The following is a 23,024-nucleotide window of genomic DNA, read 5'->3' on the forward strand; positions in this document are numbered from 1 at the left end:
GCCGCCCCCTCCTCCTTTACTCCCTGCAGGGACCTTCGTTGGCCTACTTCGAAGGCACCGTGAAGAATCTTCCTCTCCCTCATGCCTCTTCACACCAAGAGAAACAGATTGAGAGTGTTGGGGATGTGGTGTTTCGACTTCGAAGATCCTGTAAAATGGCATGTGGCAGGAAAATACAAAAAAACAAAACAAAACAAACACGTGGAATAAAAAAACATTATTATCGTCCAGTGATGCAGGTATTTGCTTTCAAAAGTTGAATGTTTGTGCAGTGTGGGTGTTGACATTGTGGCTGCTTTGAACAATTGGTGCCTGGGATACAATACATCATGTTTAGATGGGAGCTTTTCAAACAGACCTAATGGAAACACTTAAATTAAACAGTGTCTTACTGAATCCTGGACAATTTCTAACCACCCTAACATCAGACTGAAAGCTTGAATGTGGTGTCACACACTCCAGAGGAAGGACTAATTGACTTCTGCGCTAATACAGTACCTTCTTAGCTTGATGGCTTTTGCAGTGTTTTCCATTGAGAATGCATCTGTGTAAATGATTTTTGTCTCTTCTCACATCACTCTTAATGCCACAGCTTCAGATTCACTTCACAACGCTGTCACTCACCCAGTCGCATATTCCAACTCGGAGGATTTTAGTCATTCAAAACAGCCCGTTATGCGGAGTTGTCAAAAACGCAATTATTGCCGCAGACTCTGGCTGTCAGATGATTTATATTTACAGTCATGAAGTGAGCTGAAGAAGGACAACCGGAAATGACCAACGCATCTGAGTTCTCAGTGTGTCAATTGAGTTCTTGAAGCACTGGAGGGTTCATTTCTAAGCAGTTGTGTTCGACTTTAGTATGAGAAGATGAATTGCTTATTTCAAAAAACCAAAAAAAAACCAAATCAAACATAAGGTGTGACTGTTTCTTACAAGCCCAATTCCAATGAAGTTGGGACGTTGTGTTAAACATAAATAAAAACAGAATACAATGATTTGCAAATCATGTTCAACCTATATTTAATTGAATACACTACAAAGACAAGATATTTAATGTTCAAACTGATCAACTTGATTGTTTTTAGCAAATAATCATGAACTTAGAATTTTATGGCTGCAACACGTTCCAAAAAAAAGCTGGGACAGGGTCATGTTTACTACTGTGTTACATCACCTTTTCTTTTAACAACATTCAATAAACGTTTGGGAACTGAGGACACTAATTGTTGAAGCTTTGGAGGTGGAATTCTTTCCCATTCTCGCTCGATGTACAGCTTCAGCTGTTCAACCGTCCGGGGTCTCCGTTGTCGTATTTTACGCTTCATCATGCGCCGCACATTTTCAACGGGAGACAGGTCTGGACTGCAGGCGGGCCAGTCTAGTACCCGCACTCTTTTACTACGAAGCCACGCTGTTGTAACACGTGCAGAATGTGGTTTGGCATTGTCTTGCTGAAATAAGATGGGGTAGAGTTAACCTGTCCATGAAAAAGACGTCGCTTGGATGGCAGCATATGTTTCTCCAAAACCTGTATGTACCTTTCAGCATTAATGGTGCCTTCACAGATGTGCAAGTTACCCATGCCATTGGCACATAACAATTTTGGTCTGGTTCTCGAAGAAGAATCAGAGGTTGTTGCTTGGTGCTCATTTTTCCCCGACCCACGACTTTACTGGCATTGGCAATTCTAGTATTTTTTACTATTACTATGAATTACTTTAATTAATAGATGTAGCCTACGGTAATATATTGGAAAGTGTTCAATAGATGTATTCAAATTTAATAACGTAACACAAAATCTACTGAATTAAATAGATTAACCCAAATAACCATGATCTGGAAAAGGTTTCTGTCGGAACATACTTCAACATACAATAATTGCTACTTTCAAAAGCTACTCCTGAGACTCAAATTGATTCACAAAAGAGGACTTATTTGGTTACATTGAACAGTGAATAGTTGCCAATGAATCCACAGCTTAAATAAACAGAAAATTATGCCACACCAAAATGGATAAAAGTGAGATCAAAGGACTTTATATATTTTCTTGTCTGTCCAAAAGATCTGTAGAAGTGTTGGACTTCAATTATAAAGTGCAGACACTGACGTAACCAAAGGCAGAATTTTATGTACGCAAATAAAACACTGTACAGCTAATTTTAAAGTTATGGTATCTGCTAAAGGAAAAGGGAACACGGCTGTCTAAAAGTGACACACTTCTGAATATTATTTTTTTTACCTTTGTTAATATTTACAGATCTTTCCAATTACAAAAAACTGCCACCAGCCTAAAAAAAAAAGGCCTGTAGCAAATCCACCTACTTTAATTTCATGAATTTACATGACAACTCACTCCAGTAAAGTTTATTTTTAGTGCCTGTTTGGCCTTAATCCTTCCCGCTCCGGGCAACGTATTCCACTTTTTTTTCTCAAGTACTTTTTTGCTTGTGTTTCGCCAAGGTCCTTGTATATTGCAGCGATTGCACAACAACTTGAACTAGCTCCAGCTCTTGGTTGTTTCAAAGAAATTGACTAGGAGCATTGCCTGCTTTGGATTTAAAAGAATAAATGGCATAAAGGCAATCTGTTAATTGAGTCATCCGCATGCGGAATTATGTGTCAGCTAGACCCATTCGCTGTAAGCAGTTTTCCCTGACTAACATTTCTTTAGCTAGCACCAGCTCTGCAGGAGCGCTTCACTGATTGCGTTGTGTGTCCCTGTGATCCTCAGTCGAATTGAGTTGTTCTGAATCATCTAGAAATTGTGCAACATACATCCGCCGTGACATTATCAACATCGCATTTAAAATAGTTCATCAAGGAAATCTTGTCACATTCATGTGATAAACCTGCATTGAGGTTAGGTACTTAGGGAACGTTCCACCTGCATGGCAGTGAAATTTAGGTTACTTCGCAGGTGAACATCTACAAGCAGGTCCTCAAATTTTGAAAAGGAGACATGATATGCATTCCCCCCCCCCACACACACAATTTAAAACAATTCCCAGGCGTTATAATGTCAAATGTCAAAATACGACAATCATCAAGAAACAAAGTGAGCGAGCCCTCATTGCGACATTCATTCATCTTCCGTTCCTCTCCTCCTGTCGCGGGTTGCGGGCGTGCTGGAGCCTATCCCAGCTATCTTCAGGCGGGAGGCGGGGTACACCCTGAACCGGTCGCCAGCCAATCGCAGGGCACATAGAGACAAACACCCATTCGCACTCACATTCACACCTACGGGACATCTTCTTACATTAACATCGGCAATAATTTTGAAGGTCTTAGCTTGCTTTGGACAGGATTAGCTAAATACGTGGCCAGGAAGTGTTTTATATCACATAGCATGCTGTTCTCTCATTCGGTTCTAATTTGCCTGATAGTCTTCATTAATCCCACAACAGAATTGAGAAAATAAAGGCTTTTCCGGCTGCAAAACAATTTGAAGAGGATATAGTCGGGCGATCTTGGCACTTTGACTTCCAACATACCCGACAGAGGTTTTCGCAGGATTTACAGTAAAGGTCATCGACTGAGTTATTTCCCAGGAGACGTGCTGTTACCCTGCTGAACCTTCAGGAAATGTTACTTCTTCTCTGTGTGCGTCATGACGACAAGCTCGTCGTCTTTTGTCTTTGTCGGTCCGTACCTGCCACAGCGAAATGATGTGCTTCTCAAGGCTGCAGTGGTCATGAACTAATCATAGCCACCGTCGAGGCCTAAGGTGGTTTAGTGAGCAGTGATGAGTCACAATGTCAGAATTGAAACGCTATAATCCAAAGTGACGATCGTGTAGATCTTGTTGCTTCTCGATGCCATGTGCGAACTCCCCATTGTGGCCTGGCTTGTGGTGGGTCAAGGCTGAGGCTACACTGGACCTTCGCTTTCAGGACACGGTCAGCTGCCAAAATGTTCCCTCAGTCCACATGCGCTAGGACGTTGTGTACGTGCAGATAAACAAAATTGAGAGCTCGTTTTGTGCACAGGCGCACGTGGAGACATTTTGTATTTTGTCTTTCTTTTTTTTTTTTTTTGTCTGACCACAAGCTGTCACTGTTCGGTGCTCTACATGCTCACATGTATCTGTTTCTCCCGCTACTATGACAAACGAATCCAAGAGAAATAGGAGATTTATGACTTGTTTACTTCAGTTACAGATTTGATATTTAATCACAATGCAGTAAAATATCAATTTGGGGAGTTCCATTTGTCCAAAAGAAATCATAAAACGTCACAGTTAAATCTGGTTGTTTACCAACATTTAGAGACGCACTTACCTATTTTTTTTCTAGTTTTACAGTACACATTATCTATTTAAAAAAATAATTCAGTTTTTGGAACAAAAGTTAATTTGATTGTATGGTGTCCCCCGGAATGTTGCTGTTCATCAGGCGCCACTGTTATATTATTATTTTTTTAAACAATCCGTTTTCTTTACAGTATACTTGCTTAGTGTAATGTGCTCGCATTTGGGAAAGGAGAGCCACACTTGTTTTAGTTGTGCTCTCGATCACAGATTTTCACCAATTGCATCCTCGGCGATAAAATGGGGGTTCTCTGGATTTTGCTGTTCATATCCTCTTCCACATGATCATTTTATAATTCTAGCTACATATCCAATTTCTGTGCTATATGACTACGATTTACATTTTGAAGGCAAAATCGTCACAATGGGTGCAATGATTTCTTATCTGAAGTTCATATTCAGCTCTCAAATTATACAAGTGTTCTAAATTCCAGCTTATTGGTTCAAAGTAACCACGCTGGGCTGTAGTTGCAATTATGTTGCTGCCTCAACTCAAGTGGATGGCAAAACAGCATCGTCCTAAATGTGACCTAATTCGGTTGAAAATTGGCAACAGAAATGTCAAGCGCCCTGCTTGGGTTTCTATGATGATTTTGAGGTCGCTTCTATCTCTGGGGTGGCCGTTTATGTCATACATGAGATTTTAAATACAAAGCACACACACACACACACACACACACACACTAAACACAGATTTACGATGAATGAATTTTTACAGATTTTTACAGTAAATGTTATTTTTGGCCTACAGGGCACAAACAAATCTTTCTGTCACTCTGCAGCCTTCCAAAAACTTCGAATGATGATAACTAGAGACAGACAGGGAGCGCTCGTTGACTCAGCAAATGTTTTGTTCTTTTCTTTCTCGGTCCACCAGACGCCAAAGCCTGCCCCGCTGGCCAGTTCATGTGCGCCAACCGAAAGTGCTTGGCCGCGGTCCACGTGTGCGACGGCGACGACGACTGCGGAGACGGCAGCGACGAGCTCAAGTGCGCGTCGCCTCTCACCTGCGGGCCCAACCAACTCCGCTGTAACAATTCCGAGTGCGTGCCGCTCATGTGGAGCTGCGACGGCGATCCCGACTGCGCGGACGGTTCGGACGAGGGGCCCGAGCGCTGCGGCGGCGGCGACGGCCTCCACCTGGCTAACCGCAGGGCCGCCTGCACGGCCCAGGAGTTCCGCTGTGCCAATGGGGAGTGCGTACGGCTAAGCTGGAAATGCGACGGCGATCCCGACTGCAAAGACAAGTCGGACGAGTCGGACTGCCGTGAGTTTGTCTGTTCATCCTTTAGCGATCGCTGACCGCCGTGTGGTCTTGTGTCAAGATAAGCGCGCCGCCACTTCCTGCTTATCCTCTCTGACCACTTAATTAGGGACGAGATGGCAGAACAACGTGTGGTTTGGGGGCGGGGGGCAGTGGGAAGCACTCCCGACAAAGAGAAATACACATGACTTTGATGGGCGGCTACATGTAATTATGCTAGTGAGAAGCATTCGGTGTGCGCTCTCAAAATCTTTCCTCAGCAAACAGTTTTGCCCCTCGTGTGGTATTTTGTGATGGAGCACACTTTCTCCTCTTCAGGCAAGCTAGCTGCGTCCAGGGTAGGATGTCCTATCCTGGACGCAGCTAGATAAACTAAAAAGTGTGAAGATGGGGGCTTTATGATCCTTTTCCTCGTATCAGGCCAAGGGGAGGCTTGGGAAGCTCTTGCCTCACCGAGGCTGAGTGCGAAGCCGAGATTTTCTCACATGCCATTAGGACGATGTGTGACGCACACGTCACAGTGTGTCCACCACTCTGGTGGCATGTGAGCGGCGTGAAGACGACACCTGCGGAATTGCTTTTCTCCACATTTACCAACCATTTGTTACCAAAAGCAGAAATTTGTTGTAATTTGACCTTAAAATGAAAAATGGTTCGTGTTGTGGTTATGTTTATGTTTGTCCATCTTTTTGTTAGGTAGCTGGCTACGTTGTCCTTCATAGAAAATGACCAACAGAAGGGCGGAGGCATTATACTTCTGGAGGGTGGACTCGCTAATTTTAGTGAGGATTTAGAGATCCTCACTAAAATTAGCGAGATCCTCACTGAAATGTAATGCGTTCGTCCTTAGCACGTAGCATCCCCCTATAGAGTTTTGTGGAATCGTAATTTTTTTTGATGCGATCCTGTTAGGAGACTCTGTCTTTTTAAAATTTTGTTGAACTATTTCCTAAGGACTTCTGCGAGGTCACGAGAATGGCAAAACTACAGTAGATGTGGCTGATCTCTGGATAGTCTTTTACACATATTATATTACATATTATTTTTGTAACTGTCCTATTTTTTCAGTGGCCTTATTACGCCTTCATATAATTGAATTAACCAGAACTACTCAAAAAAGGCCTCAAAGCTTGAACGGTTACAGCAACACAGTCTTGTATCATAAATTCAACAATTGGACGAGCGTGCGCTTCAACACAGTGAGTCCGCCCTAAATCATCTCACTTCACAGCTGTAGTGCGAAGCTTATAGGATGGAGGATATAAACTGAAAGAACACCATCAAAAACACAGCAATCTTACTTCCTTGGGTGTTTCTGTGCTGGTCAGACCCAACATCCTCTGGACTCCGGACTCTCCCTGAAAGAGGAATGTTGTTTACACGTTTCGTAATCTCAGTTTGTGGTAATATAGAATTGAATTTGAATTCGACGCCATGGTGTTTTGTTGCACTTGAAAGGCTTAACTGCGGTGTTTTTGCTCGTGTGTGTTTTCGCGCGCAGCCCTGCTGACTTGCCGGCCTGATGAGTTCCAGTGCGGTGATGGTTCTTGCATCCACGGCACCAAGCAGTGTAATAAGGTCAACGACTGCCCCGATCACAGCGATGAATCCGGCTGCGTCAATTGTGGGTTTGGTTTTCTTTTCTTTTATTTGACTCGTTCAGTTTTAATGAACATTTGTTCGATATCGCTTCCGAGCGCTTTGATTGGCACGCAATGTTTGACCGATGTTTCGCTCCTTCGTTGCAGCCACCAAATGCGAGGGCCCCCTGAAGTTCTTGTGCAAGAACGGGGAGTGTATTGATAGTTCCAAAGTGTGTGACTCTGTCAAGGACTGCAAGGACAGATCAGATGAGCCCAAGAAAGAGTGTGGTAAGAGGAGGCTTTCTTTTCACAGCGTTGTACTATTTGTTACTCTGTAAGCATTTATCAGGTCAATTTGTGTTTTACATGGAATGGAATGAATTCTGTGACGATTGTTTGTTGGTTGCTTTTGGTTCTGGGAGTCCATAAGTCTGCCTCGATTGTTTAAACTTAAGAACGTCAAGGTCACAGGGTGGCGCTGGCTGAACACGTTGTCGCGACACTGTAAGCCTTACGCTATTTCGACGAAGAAAACTTGATTTATTCCCGTGGGGCAATTGAGGAAAACGCAAGGATGGAGGACATCAGGCATTTTGTACTCTTTCTTCTTAGCATGAGACTTCATTGCAGGTTTTGCCAATAGAAAGCGTCATGTAACAGATGGTCGTTTTCCAAATGTTTGACACAAACACTTCTGAACAGTGAACACAAACAACACAATTTGTTCATGTGTGTCAGCAGAGCTTTGTCGGCACTGTACAGTAAAAGATCATCGATACATTTTTTGTAAATGAATTCAAGCACATTATGTAGCATGGATGTGTTTTGGTTTGCCTCGACTAATGGCAGCTAACCTCCTCCTCTTACCTCAAAGACTTCAGAGGCACACTGACTCCAATTAGAAGAAGCCTCACTGATCACAACAAGAGTCTGCTTGTTCTAATTACTTTCAAACTGGAGGGAAAAGTCTTGTGTGCTGTTATCGTCTCCCTGTTCGACATCCTGTTTGCCGTCTCTACGTGACGCTTCTTCCTTCAGGACCAGTCTGTGGACTGAAGCCGCCGAAATGTTTTTACCGGAACTCTTGAACCCAAACGTTCCATTATATATAATGATGTTGATGAGGCGGCACGGTCGACTACTGGTTAGCACGTCCGCCCCCTCACAGTTCCGAGGACCGGGTTCAAATCCGGCCTCGCTTTTGTCCCCGTGCCTGCGCGGGTTTTCTCCGGGTACGCCGGTTTCCTCCCCATCCCAAAAACACGCACAATTCATTGAACACTTCAAATTGTCCGTAGGTGTGAATGTGAGTGCTAATGCTTGTTTGTATTTATGTGCCCTGTGATTGGCTGGTGACCAATTCGGGATGTACCCCGCCTTCCGCCTGCAGTTAACTGGGATAGGCTCCAGAATAGAGTGAGGTGCGTGTAGAAAAAAAGTGCGTGTAGAAAATGGATGGATGATGTTGATGAAGAAATGCTGACCGGTGCCAAGGAAGCTAACTACGAAATTATGAAACAAAGCAGATTTTTATTGCATTCATCATTTCTCTTCCTTGTCTTCCTGTGAGCTTGTATTTCCCCCCCATCGTCCTTCAACTCTGTTTTGTTCACAGCTTGTTAAAAAGTGTCCACGCACGCACGCACGCACGCACGCACACACACACACACACACACACACACCTACGCACACTTGATCACTCTGTCCTTCCAACCATTCATTTGCAAGATGTTCTTCCAACCGCACACAAAATAACTCACATGCGACACTGCTGCAATGAAACACACTGACACAAAGCGTCCGATTTCCATCATGGAGAATAGATGCAATGCACTTCTCTCTGCGCGTCAGCATGTCGTTTCCCAGCTTCTTACAAATAATTCCGTTTACAGTGCAGACTAATTACTTAGCAAACCAGTCAACTGTTAACACTGCACTCTCAACTCTCACGGGGAGAAACTCTTACAAATGGCCACTACGTAACGGGTTGTCATGGTGAAAAACAGCTCGCGGAGGCGTCGAGAGAATGCAGAGGATGTCGGCCCACAAGAATAGAGAAGTGGCCTCTAAATCACGGGCTTGATGGCATTTCTGGGAGGAAAATGTATTCCCAGTTCCTCCTGTACCTCTTTTTAACTAACCTAGTCCACGCGCAAGAATGAGCAATTACTGATTACTAAAATTGCCGTCACCTTTTTACATTTATTCTGAAGAGTAGTTGAGGCGACCCAAGTGCTGTCACTCATCCAATGAAATTAGAGCTGGGAATTTCTTGGTGACTGTTGATCTGCTTGACGTCTCCTATCAATTCGTACCTACTCGAGTATACAATCTACAGGAGGATGCTCGCTGAGTCTCGACTAGGATGCGATGCCGAAATCTTTTTTTTTTTTCAGTTCTGTATTGGAGCCCCACTTTGCATCAAGAAATGGTTGGCCTCAATGGTTAACCTTCTAGGCTTGAAGTAAATAACTTAGTATTTGATGAGTTAGTAACAGCAGGACATCAATTCTGTTACATTTCCCCGTCTTTGCTTCTTCCATGTAATGAGACTCAGTTGCAGCAGCACATCAGAACTCCAGTCCTGCGTCGCTCCATAACTGGCATCTCAGGATCTCTGCTCACATCACTCGGCGTCAGTGCGTGAACCGATGAACGATAATGAGTCTCTTTGATCCCCTGAGAGAATCTGATGGGGATTTGAGGCGGGAGCGGGAGGCGGGGTGGAAACAGAGCTGGCAGTACAAGACCGCAGATAAGATGAAATTGTTTGATTGAGATGAGATTCATCAGACATGTTCTTATATCTTTACCAAACATCAGACACCTCTTTTTGCTACACAAAGTGAGGCTTAGACTTCCTTTATATGAATTAATTGACCATACAGCATCTCCCTATCTTGGCTGTGATTGGCTGGGTGTTATTTTTGTGCCCCCCCCCCCCTCCCCATCCGACCCCCACAAGGTCTTAACGAGTGTATGATAAACAACGGCGGCTGCTCCCACGTCTGCATGGACCGACCCATCGGGTTTGAGTGTCAGTGTCCCGCCGGCTACCAGCTACTGGACAAGAAGACTTGCGGAGGTATTTTGACACAGTCATACAGTATGGTGACTAACTGAGTAACCAACCGTATGTGTGTTGCTTTTGCAGCTTCCCATCTGTTGTTTGTGCATTCAACCCCGATGTTTCAAAGAGTAGAAGATCAGAGTAGTTGACTTCGAAACATCCTCGAGATCAGGGGTGTCAAACTCATTTTTGTCACGGGCCACATCGCAGTCATGACTTCCCTCGGAGGGCCCCTACGACTGTGAACCCATAGAAATGAAAGATGACCTCATATAGTGTAATTGCATACAGTATACACAACACATTGATGAATAACCAGTTTTGAAATCAGAAGCCTATAAAAACATGTTTTTATTTCTCTTCAAAGTGGGATTGGTAACAAAAAAATGCTTGCAAATATCTCAATGGTATTACACCAGAACACAACGAGCAATTTTGATTTGCTTTCGCGGGCCACATAAAATGTTGTGGCGGGCCGGATCAGTTCGACACCTGTGCTCTAGATTGCCTTCTGTCCATCAGTTACCAATCGTCCCAGCAGATAATCACCCATTAAAGCTTGTCTTTCGGAAATGCATCACTTTCCTGAGGTGTGAATCAGTCCCTTTCTGTTTCCACCTGACTGTCCTGCGGTTGATTGATTGATAACCTCTCTTTCCTCTCCTCCCTGCAGACATTGATGAGTGTGAGAATCCGGACGCCTGCAGCCAAATCTGCATCAACTACAAGGGGGATTTTAAGTGCGAATGCTATGAAGGCTACGAGATGGATCCCGTCACAAAGACCTGCAAGGCAGAGGGTGAGTGCTCACTCATTCATTGAGAAAAAGAGCAGGTTGTTTGGCATGATGGAATTTGCATTGAGGACTTTTATCGAAGAGGATCATTTGTAACCTGACACACCACATGGTTGGTTTGTTTCGCAAATCCACACGATGAGGAGCTGAAACAAACTGTTGACCAACAGATTTAGGAAAGTTTGAAATGTTAATGAAAGTTGCCGATCACACAGTACAATGCCGGTCCGTGTACTGCACCCCCCCGGAGAAAGTGTCCCCGACCACCTGTTGTTCTTGACCGGATTAGAACGGGTGCATTTTTTGCGTCAGAACCCTCCCGTGAGGATTGATTGGGAGGGGGCGCCATTAAAGCCAGCACCGCCGCAACTTGTAGGTTCCGCAAGTGACACGTTCAGCCGTGTTTAGTTGTCATCCAGCGTAACAACTCTTCAGGGAAAACTTGCTGAGCCACGGTGAGTACTAATCACATTTCATTTCGTTTAGCCTCCGGTTCGTTATTCGCTAGATTTGTGCTGAACAAAGTGGACTGCCGAAAGGCCAATTCATCTGTCATGACCTCCGACCATGACGCAATATTTAGGAGGGATTAACAAGAGATGCCAGATTCTGTTCACACATTCCTCCTAAAATGTTTCTTAATTAGCTCGATGTAGTCAAATGAAATGCCGTCACTTCCAGTAGGCCCTGTGGCTCTCAGGCTCAGTGTTTTCTCTTCCTGCAATTAGCTTCAGCTGATTTTTCCTCCAGTATATCGCTGCACTATGTTTGTATATGCGTGGAGATTGTGTCTGCGTACACTTGTGTTTGACTGCGCGTGACTGCCAGTGTGTTTGCTAACAGTTTGCTGATGCTCGGGGACAACTGAATGTCTGGATGTGTGTCAAGAGCGGCGCAGATGCAGCAGCGCCACGCTGTTTCGAGGGAAGGGGGACGGCTGCCGGTGGTCCTTCAAACCAGCAGGGGATCATTTGGTTGTCATTGAAACGGACATTTTATTTTATTTCTTTGAGAGAATATAGGAAAGGGAAGCATTGGTAAGCATGATACAACATGGTCTTTGACACACTGAAGGACAACAGGGGCAAGTGAGTCATTAAGGACAGAATCTCATGTGTGCCTCTGGAGAAACGTGCTGCCCAGCTGCCATCCTAACACCATGCAGCGGTAAAAGCATGGGTCAGTGAGAAGCTTGCAAACCGTTTGGCTTTTTTTCTGGCTGGCTGGAATGAAAAAAAAACCAAACAACAAAACACATTGTAAATATGCCGCAAGATCCTGTTCAATTGAGGGTCTAATTCAAATGCAAGCTGGGCGACCTCTAAAAATAGACCAGACTCCCCCTAAATTGCAGCAAGGACACACTTGGGTGAAGGCAATTGTTGCTAATGGCTGTGTGGTCATTACATAACCTAATTACATAATTACATGGGTTTCTGCATACACAACCTCCAAAATATACGCGACACTAAAATGCCTACTTATATTTCTCTTCTTTACTTTTTATCCAAACTGCTACATTCCTCCTCTGTAGTAGCGACTTCAAGGTACATTTGTATTTTTCTGCTCCTAACAGCCTCTAATATTTGCCCACCATCTTTCTGTGGTGTGCTGCGACGTATCACTCAGCATTATAGTTATAAATTCATTGATTTCGTCCTCCGTTCCTCAATTTTTTGAAGCAATTGTAGCTTCCACTGTTGACTTTGTGATTGTTTAAACGAATTTATTTGAGGCAATAAAAGCTCCACTATAATACCAACCCAGAGAAAATGCGATTGAGGTTTGGCGATTTCATCCCCATCGCATTTTTAACTCAATGCAGTAAGGTGTAATAAATAACATAGTCATAGTCTGAATGTGTAAAAGTACAACATTCTGTTGTTCTGTGCCACAAACCTCCTGTGGAGCGTCAAGGAGCTTTATCAGTCATCAGTGGTTTGGTTAGACTGCTTTAGGATTTGGAAGGATCAGGGTTTGAATAGAAATCGTTGTTGAAAAGACTCTCAATGCAGAAGCAAGAAATTGCGCAAACGGGAACTACACGACTGTAGAATTCTGTCTCGGAAACAGAAACAAGCTTGAGTCACAGCTGGAAACAAAGAACATTTCCAGCCACAGTAAATGTAGTAGGTAAATGTTTTTTTCAAATTACTTTCAAGGGGATACACTGCATACATTTATTTCTGTGCCTGCTTACATTATTGGCCTTTCCCTTCCTTTCTGCAAGGAACAAACCGTTCGTAATTTCCGGGTAATGGCTTGGGTAAAGGTTATAGTTATTTATGGTAATGAGATTGTGGTTGAGGTTATCTTTCATTCATTTTCTGGATGACTCATTAGGGCCGCGAGTGAGCTGGAGCCTATCCCACCTGACCAAGAGTGGTCCATGGTCGACACTATCACAGGGTGCTTAAAAAAACAAACCTATCACACGTTTGGGCAATTTCGAGTCTTCAATTCACCTAACGCGCATGTTTTTGGCACGTGAGAGGACGCCGTAGTCCCCGGAGAAAACTCTCGCTAACATGAGGAGAACATGCAAACTCCAATTTTTAATTCCAGAACCTCGCAGCTGTTAGGCAGATATGGTCACCGCTCTTCATGTCTTCATGTTAAGTTTCTGAGAAAGGACTATACATCTGCACAACGCCCAAGGATTCATCAACAACTTGCAACGCAATCCCAGCCACAACAACTTTCAACAATAACATCATGAAAAGCAACATCAGTTTTATCCACGAAATGTAAAGGATCCTGTCTAGTCTTAAGAGTTAGCCTTTCAAAAGCAGAATGGTAAAAATGTTTGTTCCTTTGTGTGCACAGGAAAAAGCCCTTACCTACTGTTCACTAACCGACATGAGATCCGACGTATCGACCTGGTGAAGAGGGACTACAGCCAGGTGGTTTCAACCCAGAAGAACACTGTGGCTCTCGACCTGGACGTGGCTAATAACCGAGTCTTCTGGTGTGACCGTTTTCATCGGAAAATCTACAGGTGGGACTTTGACACAAGGAGTCAGAGTTAGTGAAGTGTTTCATCGCAAATCTTACTTTCTGGACATTTAATTGAGGGAATTTTGGTTTTGGTCTCCTATTCCATTTGACCCTTTGTTGCTATCCCAAATTCATTTCCTCCCTAGTGTGAATTCTAATTGGGACAGCATGTTCTTTTTATATCTAAAATGGAGCTCTCTTGGTGAAATGAAAGGGAAATTGCTGTTTGGGAACACGTGTGCCCGGCCTTCACCTCACACCTCTGTCAGGGTGACATCATTTGCAAGAAGGACCGTCCTAGAGCGAGGTCTTGTCTAATTTGATAAGTGGTCCATCCAAGAAGGACTCTAACCCCTGCATGAACCTGCTCAGTGTTCGGCTCAAGGCTTGAGCTTCACTGTAACACAAAAATATACATAATGTTAGCTCTCGCCATAAATAAACCGTTTGCTATTCATTTGACCTCTAATGAATTCATTTGATCACATTGCAGTTTTATAGTGCTTGAAGGCCTCCTATGTAGCTAAATAACCCAACCAATGGAACCTCCTGTGGTACAGTGCACTACGACTCCAATAATCAGCATAAATTAAAGCTGGAGTTGGAGCATAAATAGTTGTGTTTTCCACACAAACGCTGGCTGCCTTGTTGCAAGAACTGATGAATACAACTCCAATAATAAACATATTTTTAAATGAATACCTCTCCGAAGGCATCGATGTAGACTGAGCGTTATTAAGACACTCATTGGATTGCATTATGTGTCCCTAATGGTGTGTCCCCTCCTGCAGTGCCTTCATCCACGAGGCCAGCGACCCGTCTCAGCAGGTCCAACTGGTGGAGTCGTCGCTGCAAACCCCAGCTGGTCTTGCTCTGGACTGGCTGCAGCACAACCTGTACTGGACCGATTCTGGTGACAAATCCATCTCCGTGGCCTCAGTGGACGGCACCAAGAGACGTGTCCTCATCAACACGGATCTTAGTGAGCCCAGAGCCATAGCGCTGGATCCTCATCACGGGTGAGGGTTAGCGTGTGTGCATTCTGTATGGAAAGTGTGCAGGGACTCAAAGCATTCTTTCCATCGTATGGCATTCGCTATACAATGCAATACATGATACATAAATTGGGGTGGGGGCGGTGGGGGTTGAGTGGGTAAGTAAACTTCCTAGTTAGCTTCCTAGTCTACTTTCCTCAGATTAATCGAATAGAAAACACAAAACACAGATAGAAAATAAAAATAGCACTCATATGGAGGCCATCCCATACAAATTGAAAGCAATTAAATTGCTTATATTGGTAAGGAAATAGACCTTGAAGATGCATCCACCAACAAGCAGCAGAATTTCAACACTTTAATACACAGTTGGTTTGACTTGTCATACCTCCGATAGCTGCACTACATCAACTGTGGAAACATCTGGAACCAGCTGCATGTCACAAACTTGCATATGTTTTTCTGCACTTGCACACCATGCCGCCCACTAAATATTCGTTCTTTGTTCTATCCAGTTTTATGTACTGGTCGGACTGGGGCACAAGAGCCAAGATAGAGAAGGCCGGGATGAACGGAGTGGACCGGCAGGTGCTGGTGGCCGATAACACCGAATGGCCCAACGGCATCACTCTCGGTGAGAGCAAAACGGCTGTTTATCAATTCACGCGGTGCTGTCAGATGCGATAAATAACGGCAATTCAAATAAGACGATGCTTTGAATTGTAATTAGGCATCGTAGAGAGCTTCTGGGTGACACAATTAGAACATGCGATCGTCTAATCGAGATGATCTTCCGTTCTTGAACGTAATCAATGATGGGATTTGTTGGTCAGAGTGCAAGTGTGCCTTGTGGGCAAACAATCAATCAAGGGGTGTTTATTTACTCAGATGTAGCTAACCGGCGTCTGTACTGGGTGGATTCCAAGCTGCACCACATAGCCAGTGTGGACCTGAACGGAGCTCACCGCAGAACACACATGGCATCTGCGGAGAGGCTCGGACACCCCTACGCTCTGGCTGTGTTCGAGGTTTGTGTCACTTTGGACGTTTATACGCGGTAACCTCCCATTAGCTTTCGAGGCTCCTGCACGGCCGAGTGTCTGCGCTATCATCATTCCTCGCTCTTATTGGTAACGGTAAAGAGCTTTTCAACAGGTCAGTTTTTGTGCTTGTGTGTTTGATCCGTAGTTGCCATCAAGTCTGCGAGCCCATTAGGACCTTTCAAAAAATGGCTTCGAGCCAAAGTGCGGAAGAACACGTTCTATGTCCTCCTTAATATATACAGTGGACCCCCCGCATTTATCACAAGGGATGTAATCCAGAACCACCTGCGATAGTTACAAATCTGCAGGATAGAGAGGCCATCGATTTGTTTTTCGTTGTACCCCTCGGACATGTTTTGCATTACACATTTAAATTGATCAAAATACACACTTGAACTTATTAAAACACTGCTAGTGCCTGTTCTCACGCTCTTGCTGTCAACAAAACAAATGGGAGACAATCGTATAACGTCACTTTGAGGAAACGAAAAGAAGACTGGATTGTGCAGTTCTCCAAATAAGAGGCAAAGTACGCTTACTCAAAGCTGTTTATTTGTCTCTCAAAGTTGAAGTTCACGGTAAAACTGACACATAAAACATAAAAGCCATAGAGGGGCTAATGGAAATGAGTGGAGATGTTACTGTAATTCTGTACAACTTCTAATTGAACACGTGGAGCAGCAATAAAAGCACAGTTTCTCACTGCTCTGTGGGAACAACGACTATTACTGAGGAGGGCGACAGTATGAATTGGGCACCTTCGCTGATGACATTTAGACATTGTGAAAATGTTGGGGTAAAAAAACAACAATCTGGTGAAAATCTGCGACGGCTGGAAATACAGTGCAGCCCATACACATGCACCAATCAGGAGATATCAGAGTGAGGTGCCACTTCAATTCTCTTTTTCTGTTTGGTCCAGTGGCGTCCTCCACTTTTCTCACAATCACCTTTCAGGCTTAGCAACAGAGTTAAGCTGCAAATCAACTTCATAGTTACCTTGAAAAGTTTTGGGACTGACTAAAACTTTGGGTTTCACTGACTTTAGTTTCAGAACAATTGACTGGCACGTAGTCCAAGGAATGCCCCCCCACCCCCCCTACACTTGCATTCAAAAGGGACGGGCTCCATCCCACTCATGAGTGCTTAATGCAAATACCAGTTGGGGGAGGAATAAAAAGCCATAAAAAAGGCTTCACTAATTTGAATTAGGACACGTTGTCCGTTTCTGAGAACTTCCTTTCTGTGAACATGAACATGAACATGAACAGTCCAGGACAGCAATTGTCTTTGATGTCATTTCTCTTCCAGCCCGTGTAGTCGTAAAATAATACAAATCTACCATTTCTCTTCTCTAAATATTCTTCTGCAGGATCGTATCTACTGGACAGACCGAGACAAGGCGTCAGTCTTCATGGCCAACAGGCTGACGGGTCAAGACATTCACACTCTGGCTGAAAACCTCAACGATCCGCACGACATCGTGGTCTTCCACCAGCTGCGACAGCCTCAAGGTGGGTGGACACAAACCGCACGTGTTTGCGCGCATTCTCTCGCGTGCGCCACATCGCACCCTCTGACACCGAGATCGTGTGTGAGCTCAACCGCGTCTTCGTGACCACTGTGCGGGATCGCGTCAATAAATGATGAGCTGTGGTGCACTCATCAAAGCATTAAGCAGCCGCCGCTGCTAACCTGATTTCCCTCACAGAAGGGTGTCAATTTGATGAATCGTGACATTGATGGCTTTGCATTTTTGTTTTTTTTCTGCAGCATTATTTGATTTGATTCTTGCCTTACTCTGCATGTGCACATTGCGTTTAATTATATGTTGATCTTTTTAGATTGACTCCCAGTCACCCAGTTTAACATATATGTTGTATATATTGTAGTGTCTGGCTGTGTATTTGGTCCCTGGGCCAAATCCAATTCTTAAAAGCACCACTATCAATTATAGAAAAAGCAATACAATCCAAAAAGACAACATAAGAGCATACAACTGCGCCAAGTACATCGTCTTAAATCAGTATTTTTCAAATTGCATGACGAAAACAAAACAATTAAGTCAATACTTAATACTTACTCGAGATGCTGATTATTAAATATACTGTGTACAGATTGCTACAGATGGGTTTTGCTGGTCAAAGTTGGCTTTGAATTTGAAATCTGATTGGTTATAGAAACAGCCGCGTTGCTACAATAGTTGACGTTGAATTGGGCAACACGACTGATTCTGAAGGGCAGCGGCATTTGATTGGGCAAAAAAGAAAAGAAAAAAACCCCAAAAACAGTGCAGCCAAGAAGAAAATGCTACAAATTGAAGCGAATTTACTGTTGGGAATAAGTTAATATAATTTCACGGAAAACCAATTGATAGGGGTAGTTATCTGACTAATTCCGTACCCCTATATTCAATATGTGATGACTTGAAATGCAAAATTGTCCCTTTCCTGGACTCTCATATTGGACTCTGCTCCGGCACAACCTGCAGGTTCGGACAGCTGCAATCTGGGCAGCGTGGCCAATGGAGGCTGTGAGTACTTATGTCTTAAAGCGCCGCAGATTACCGAGCACTCTCCTAAGTACACCTGCGCCTGCCCCGACGGACAGGAGCTCGGCCCTGATATGAGGGCTTGTGTGCCAGGTAAGACTTCGGAGGGGAAAATAAGAAGGCCTTAAAGGGATTTGTGGAGCGCATCACAACTGCATTCTGTTTCAAAGTCAGGAGGATGCACTCACTTCGTTGCATTTGGTGCACCTGCACAATCCGAGCAGATCCAATACAAGCGCTGTGTCAAAAATTCTCATTTCTGATTGACATATATCACATTATAACAACGTGTTCCTTATTGTGGTTGCATGGTCTTGAATTTGTTGCATTAAATCTCATTAGATTGTGTAGATGTACCAAATGAAGTGTCCGGTGAGTGAGTATCTTCTTGAACGCCATGAAAGCATCATCTTGTACCAAACTCAGAGAATTGCAATTGAAACAGTAAAACAATAACATTGGGATCACTTCCTAAAACTTCGGCCACGACGTTCACTTCCGAAGTCCTAAAAGTCAAATGTTTTTCTTCCTTTGCGTGCAGCGCCGAGAAACGACATGCCGCGCTCACCCTCACACGCGCTCACGCCCGCTACCGCGGCAACGCGAGACTTCCTGCCACCTTCTGAGGGAGTCTCGCTGGCAGACGCCACCCCGCGTTTGACCACGACACCTCTCGCTGCCCTGGAGCCGCGCACGCCCCTCGGCACGCTCAAGGCAGTGTCGTCGCGGGAGTCCAAGGCGACCGGATCGCACTCAACTGCCACCGTCACCGTTGAGGCCAGCACACTCGCAGGCGACAGCAGCGTGTCGCAACACTGTAAGCGAGCTGGCAACGTCTTCGTGCATTCATGTGATGTCTTATTTGATTGGGAAAGGTCAGTCCGGACCAATGACAGACTGGTTGGAAACGACAAGACGGGAGCACTCATTAGTTTCAAAAGTTTTGCTAAACCACACCTAAAATCTCCCAAACGCAGGCGAGCAAACGTGTTATGGGCCGATGAAAGCAAGGCTGAACTTTTCTGCTATACAGGTACATCTCAATAAATGAGAATATGGTAGAATAAATAGTCCATTTACACTGAAAAAAGAGTGCTTTGAATTTTCTGAATTTGAACAAAATGTGGCAAAATGAGCATTTTTCTTTTTTTTTTTAGCAGAAGCCGGATAAATTATGTGACTTTACCCCTTTTCAGTCATGTGCAACCAATGTCTAGAGATGGTAAATTTGGGGTTTTCATATGTAGTAAGCCATAATCATCAAAATGATGCATATATTTTCAAAAATCCTGAAATATTACACTCTAAGCGTGTGGTGCAATATGAGTAAGTGTATTCATTGCAATGTGAAAAAGTGCCAAATGGCACTTCAGGCTCCCACAATTCATATTGTAGATTGAGTTGATTTTTGTTGTTGTACTGTTTACCTCCGCAGCTCGTAAGCAGCTGCTGCCGCTTTGTTTGGCCACCTTTCCGTCCTGTCTCCTCCTTTTCACTCATTTTTTCTCTCTCTCCCAATTTGCTACCTTATTTATCCTTCCTCCTTTGATACACTCTCTCTCTCTCCCATCCTGTCACTTTCTCATGGTTCTTGATGTTATGTGCCCCTGCAGCTGGAAGTGAGCATTTCCTCCTCGGAGAAAACCTGACGGTGGCTGTTTTGGGAGTGGTCATCCCCATTGGTAAGTCACATTCAACATCCTTCTCTGACTTTGTCTGCTGCCGTCTCGCCGCGGTCGATGACCGGTTGAGTCCGTGCGCAATCATCCGCTGTGACACCAGAAGAGAAGCTTGGCCCAAAGCTCTTCCGAGTCATTGTCTGTGTGTCCGCCGACATTGCTGCATTATTCACTTCGCGAGGTTGTTGGCTTTTGCTGAAGCTTCCCCCTCTGCGACCGCTTTGTCTTATGTTGTCATGTATTAACGTGTAAACAAAATGGGGGGAAAAAAAGGGGACAAACATTTTTTTGCCAATTGGAAAAGGGTTAACAGCAGCCGATTAAATCGGATGGATGATTAATCGGCCGGAGTCGTGTAAGTGAAGGAAATGTGCAAAGAAAAATCCATTTGGGAAGAAACACTTTATTTTATAGACTTTATTTGCCGCGGTGGGCCATAAAAAATGATGCGGCGGGCCGGATTTGGCCCCCGAGCCTCGATTTGATTTTTATAGTGAGTTTAAAATAGGAGCCACCTTCGCTCCACCACCCACACAAACTCTCGATCGCGCGACCGTGCCCCCGCCGCGTTGCCCTCGTTCCACCTCGGCTGCTCTCCGTGCGTCATTTCGTGCCTCATGAACGCTCTGTGTGTTAAACGCATGCAGTTCCTATCGTTGCCACAGTGGTGTTGGGCTTGGTCTGCGCCGGGGTCTACCTGCTGTGGCGGAACTGGAGGCGCGAGTCCACCAAGAGCATGAATTTTGACAACCCCGTCTACCGCAAGACCACCGGCGAGGGCGAGGACGACGAGATCCACATCGGCCGGACCGACGGCGCGGGGCACCACGTGCACCACCGCCACCTGTACCCGCAGAGCGTGGGCATGGGGGTGGTGAGCTCAGCAGGCGGCACCTGCCCGCAGTTCATCACCTTACCGCTCGGGGGCAGCGTGCCCGATCCGGGGGCTCATTGGTATACGGAGCAGCCCGTGCTCTCCACCGCGTGAGACAGAAGCGGAGGCTTCGGGGGACAAGATGGCTGCCGTGACGACGACATACAGGGAGGTCAGAGGTGACTGAGGTCACATATCATCAAATGCCATCCACAGCCATGTTCTATGCCAATTTTCAAAGTTCCATTGCTTCTGTTCGCTGGAGCCGGATCTATTTTTCTCGGATGAAGTCACGTTTTGCGTTGACAGAGTGTCTGTTGTGTGTCGTCCGTGTTGTAAGCAAACTGGTGAGTGTTTTGTCCTTGATGTGTTTATTTGGGATTTGTGTTAGGCCGGGAGTGACGAGAAGCAAAAGCGCCGAAATGATGGATCTGCGTTGATGGGACAATCTGTACAGATTATGCGCCGATGAATTGAGAAGCGTTATTCTTATTTGACCTTCAACACTTGACAAAGTGAAAGGCTCTTCATTGTGCATGGAGGGGGAAACGTGCAACCGGAGCAGAAATAATGACAACGCTGGGTTGCTTTTTTCGTCACTGTGACGTTTCAATATTATGCGGTTTGAAAGGAGCAATATATCACAACTTTTAGTCGGCAGAGAATATCGCAATCACGCGTTTGCCTGTGATTCACATAAATGCACACAGCGATAGGATGCAATGTGCACTTGCTCTCCCGGGCATAAACACGCACGCACGCACGCACGCACGCACACTGTTTCTCCTGCAAACATGGCCGACATGGGAGCGGGAGGGCTCGCTCAGCAGGTGGCTGCATCGTCGTATGATAACACAAACAGCGGACCCCCTCGTACTCGCGGTTCAGCACCAGCGCATTCACCTATTCATGCATTTTTTTTCAACCATTTTTAATTTTCTTTTCAATTTTTTTCCCCTGCCCCAACGAAATGATAACGTGTGTCAATTATCGTCCGATCTTTGCTGTTCGTGGTCCGGCCCGGTCGCAATTGCGGGGGTCCGCTGCCCAATGTTGACACTGTGTTGCTGACCCTGTAAACATTGTGAGTACGCGCGTTCGCGTGTGCGTTGACTGTGATGCATGCGAGTGCTAATGTTCACCCCTCGGCCACATTTGAAGTGTTTGGACGCTGTGTGTTGCGCAACCCTCTTTGAATGCCTTCTGTGTCGCATGAAAGTTTGTGAAGCGGTGCACAATGTGTAGATGAATGGATGCCTAATTGGGATTGTCATACACACACACACACACACACAGCGATGAGGGTGCTTTTTGACTCATTGATATGTAAATATGTTTTCATAAGGTTTTTGATAATGTATAATAGCCTCCAATGATGTAAAAGACAAGCTGTACATAAGATTTTAGATAAAGTGTTGACAGGTATATTAATTTATTTGTACAAAGCGAGCACGGCATTCCCTGCTTGTCAGAAACCCAAATTCTTCACCAAAGTTGTCAGTGTCGGTTCTGATCGTGCATCACTCAGCATTGCTTTTTTCTGAGCCAGCCTTATTTTTGTGTTAGTCCATGTAAAACTGCGGACCCTCTTGACATTTTTCCTCCTCGCAATTCACCTTACATCACATGCATGAATGTTGCAATTACTGTAAATTTGTTCGTTTGTGCCTTTTTTGTTGTTGTTGCTTTTTTTTGTTTTTCTCAATTACTGTTTTCATGAAGACGCTGGACAATTGTAAGAACAAAAACCAAACTGGTTCCACATCTTGATTTTCTGTGTCCCTTTTAATATCTCTATATATTGGTACATAAAATTTGACTGGAAATGTTCACATTGTGTGTAGTCTTATTTCAGTGCAAACA

The 23,024-nt window shown here is 44.6% G+C and overlaps 1 protein-coding gene across 5 annotated transcripts in view; it reads left to right on the top strand.

The window, feature by feature from the left end:
• The window catches only part of LOC133411206 (low-density lipoprotein receptor-related protein 8-like), a 48,094-nt gene extending 25,103 nt beyond the window's left edge, over window positions 1–22,991 (top strand). For 4 of the 5 annotated variants that reach the window (XM_061693243.1, XM_061693245.1, XM_061693247.1 and 1 more), the window contains 14 exons: window positions 5,187–5,576; window positions 7,075–7,197; window positions 7,322–7,444; window positions 10,122–10,241; window positions 10,900–11,025; window positions 13,849–14,020; window positions 14,811–15,038; window positions 15,530–15,648; window positions 15,903–16,042; window positions 17,430–17,571; window positions 18,549–18,701; window positions 19,150–19,425; window positions 20,222–20,290; window positions 20,935–22,991. In XM_061693243.1, coding sequence (XP_061549227.1) covers window positions 5,187–5,576; window positions 7,075–7,197; window positions 7,322–7,444; window positions 10,122–10,241; window positions 10,900–11,025; window positions 13,849–14,020; window positions 14,811–15,038; window positions 15,530–15,648; window positions 15,903–16,042; window positions 17,430–17,571; window positions 18,549–18,701; window positions 19,150–19,425; window positions 20,222–20,290; window positions 20,935–21,275 — 2,522 coding nt within the window. In that variant the 3' untranslated portion in view covers window positions 21,276–22,991. The remainder of the gene's footprint in view (window positions 1–5,186; window positions 5,577–7,074; window positions 7,198–7,321; window positions 7,445–10,121; window positions 10,242–10,899; window positions 11,026–13,848; window positions 14,021–14,810; window positions 15,039–15,529; window positions 15,649–15,902; window positions 16,043–17,429; window positions 17,572–18,548; window positions 18,702–19,149; window positions 19,426–20,221; window positions 20,291–20,934) is intronic. The other variant, XM_061693244.1, reaches the window with a different exon arrangement.
• The last annotated feature ends 33 nt before the right edge of the window (window positions 22,992–23,024 follow it).

The sequence above is a fragment of the Phycodurus eques genome, chromosome 13, assembly GCF_024500275.1.
Source record: "Phycodurus eques isolate BA_2022a chromosome 13, UOR_Pequ_1.1, whole genome shotgun sequence".
Taxonomy (NCBI): domain Eukaryota; kingdom Metazoa; phylum Chordata; class Actinopteri; order Syngnathiformes; family Syngnathidae; genus Phycodurus; species Phycodurus eques.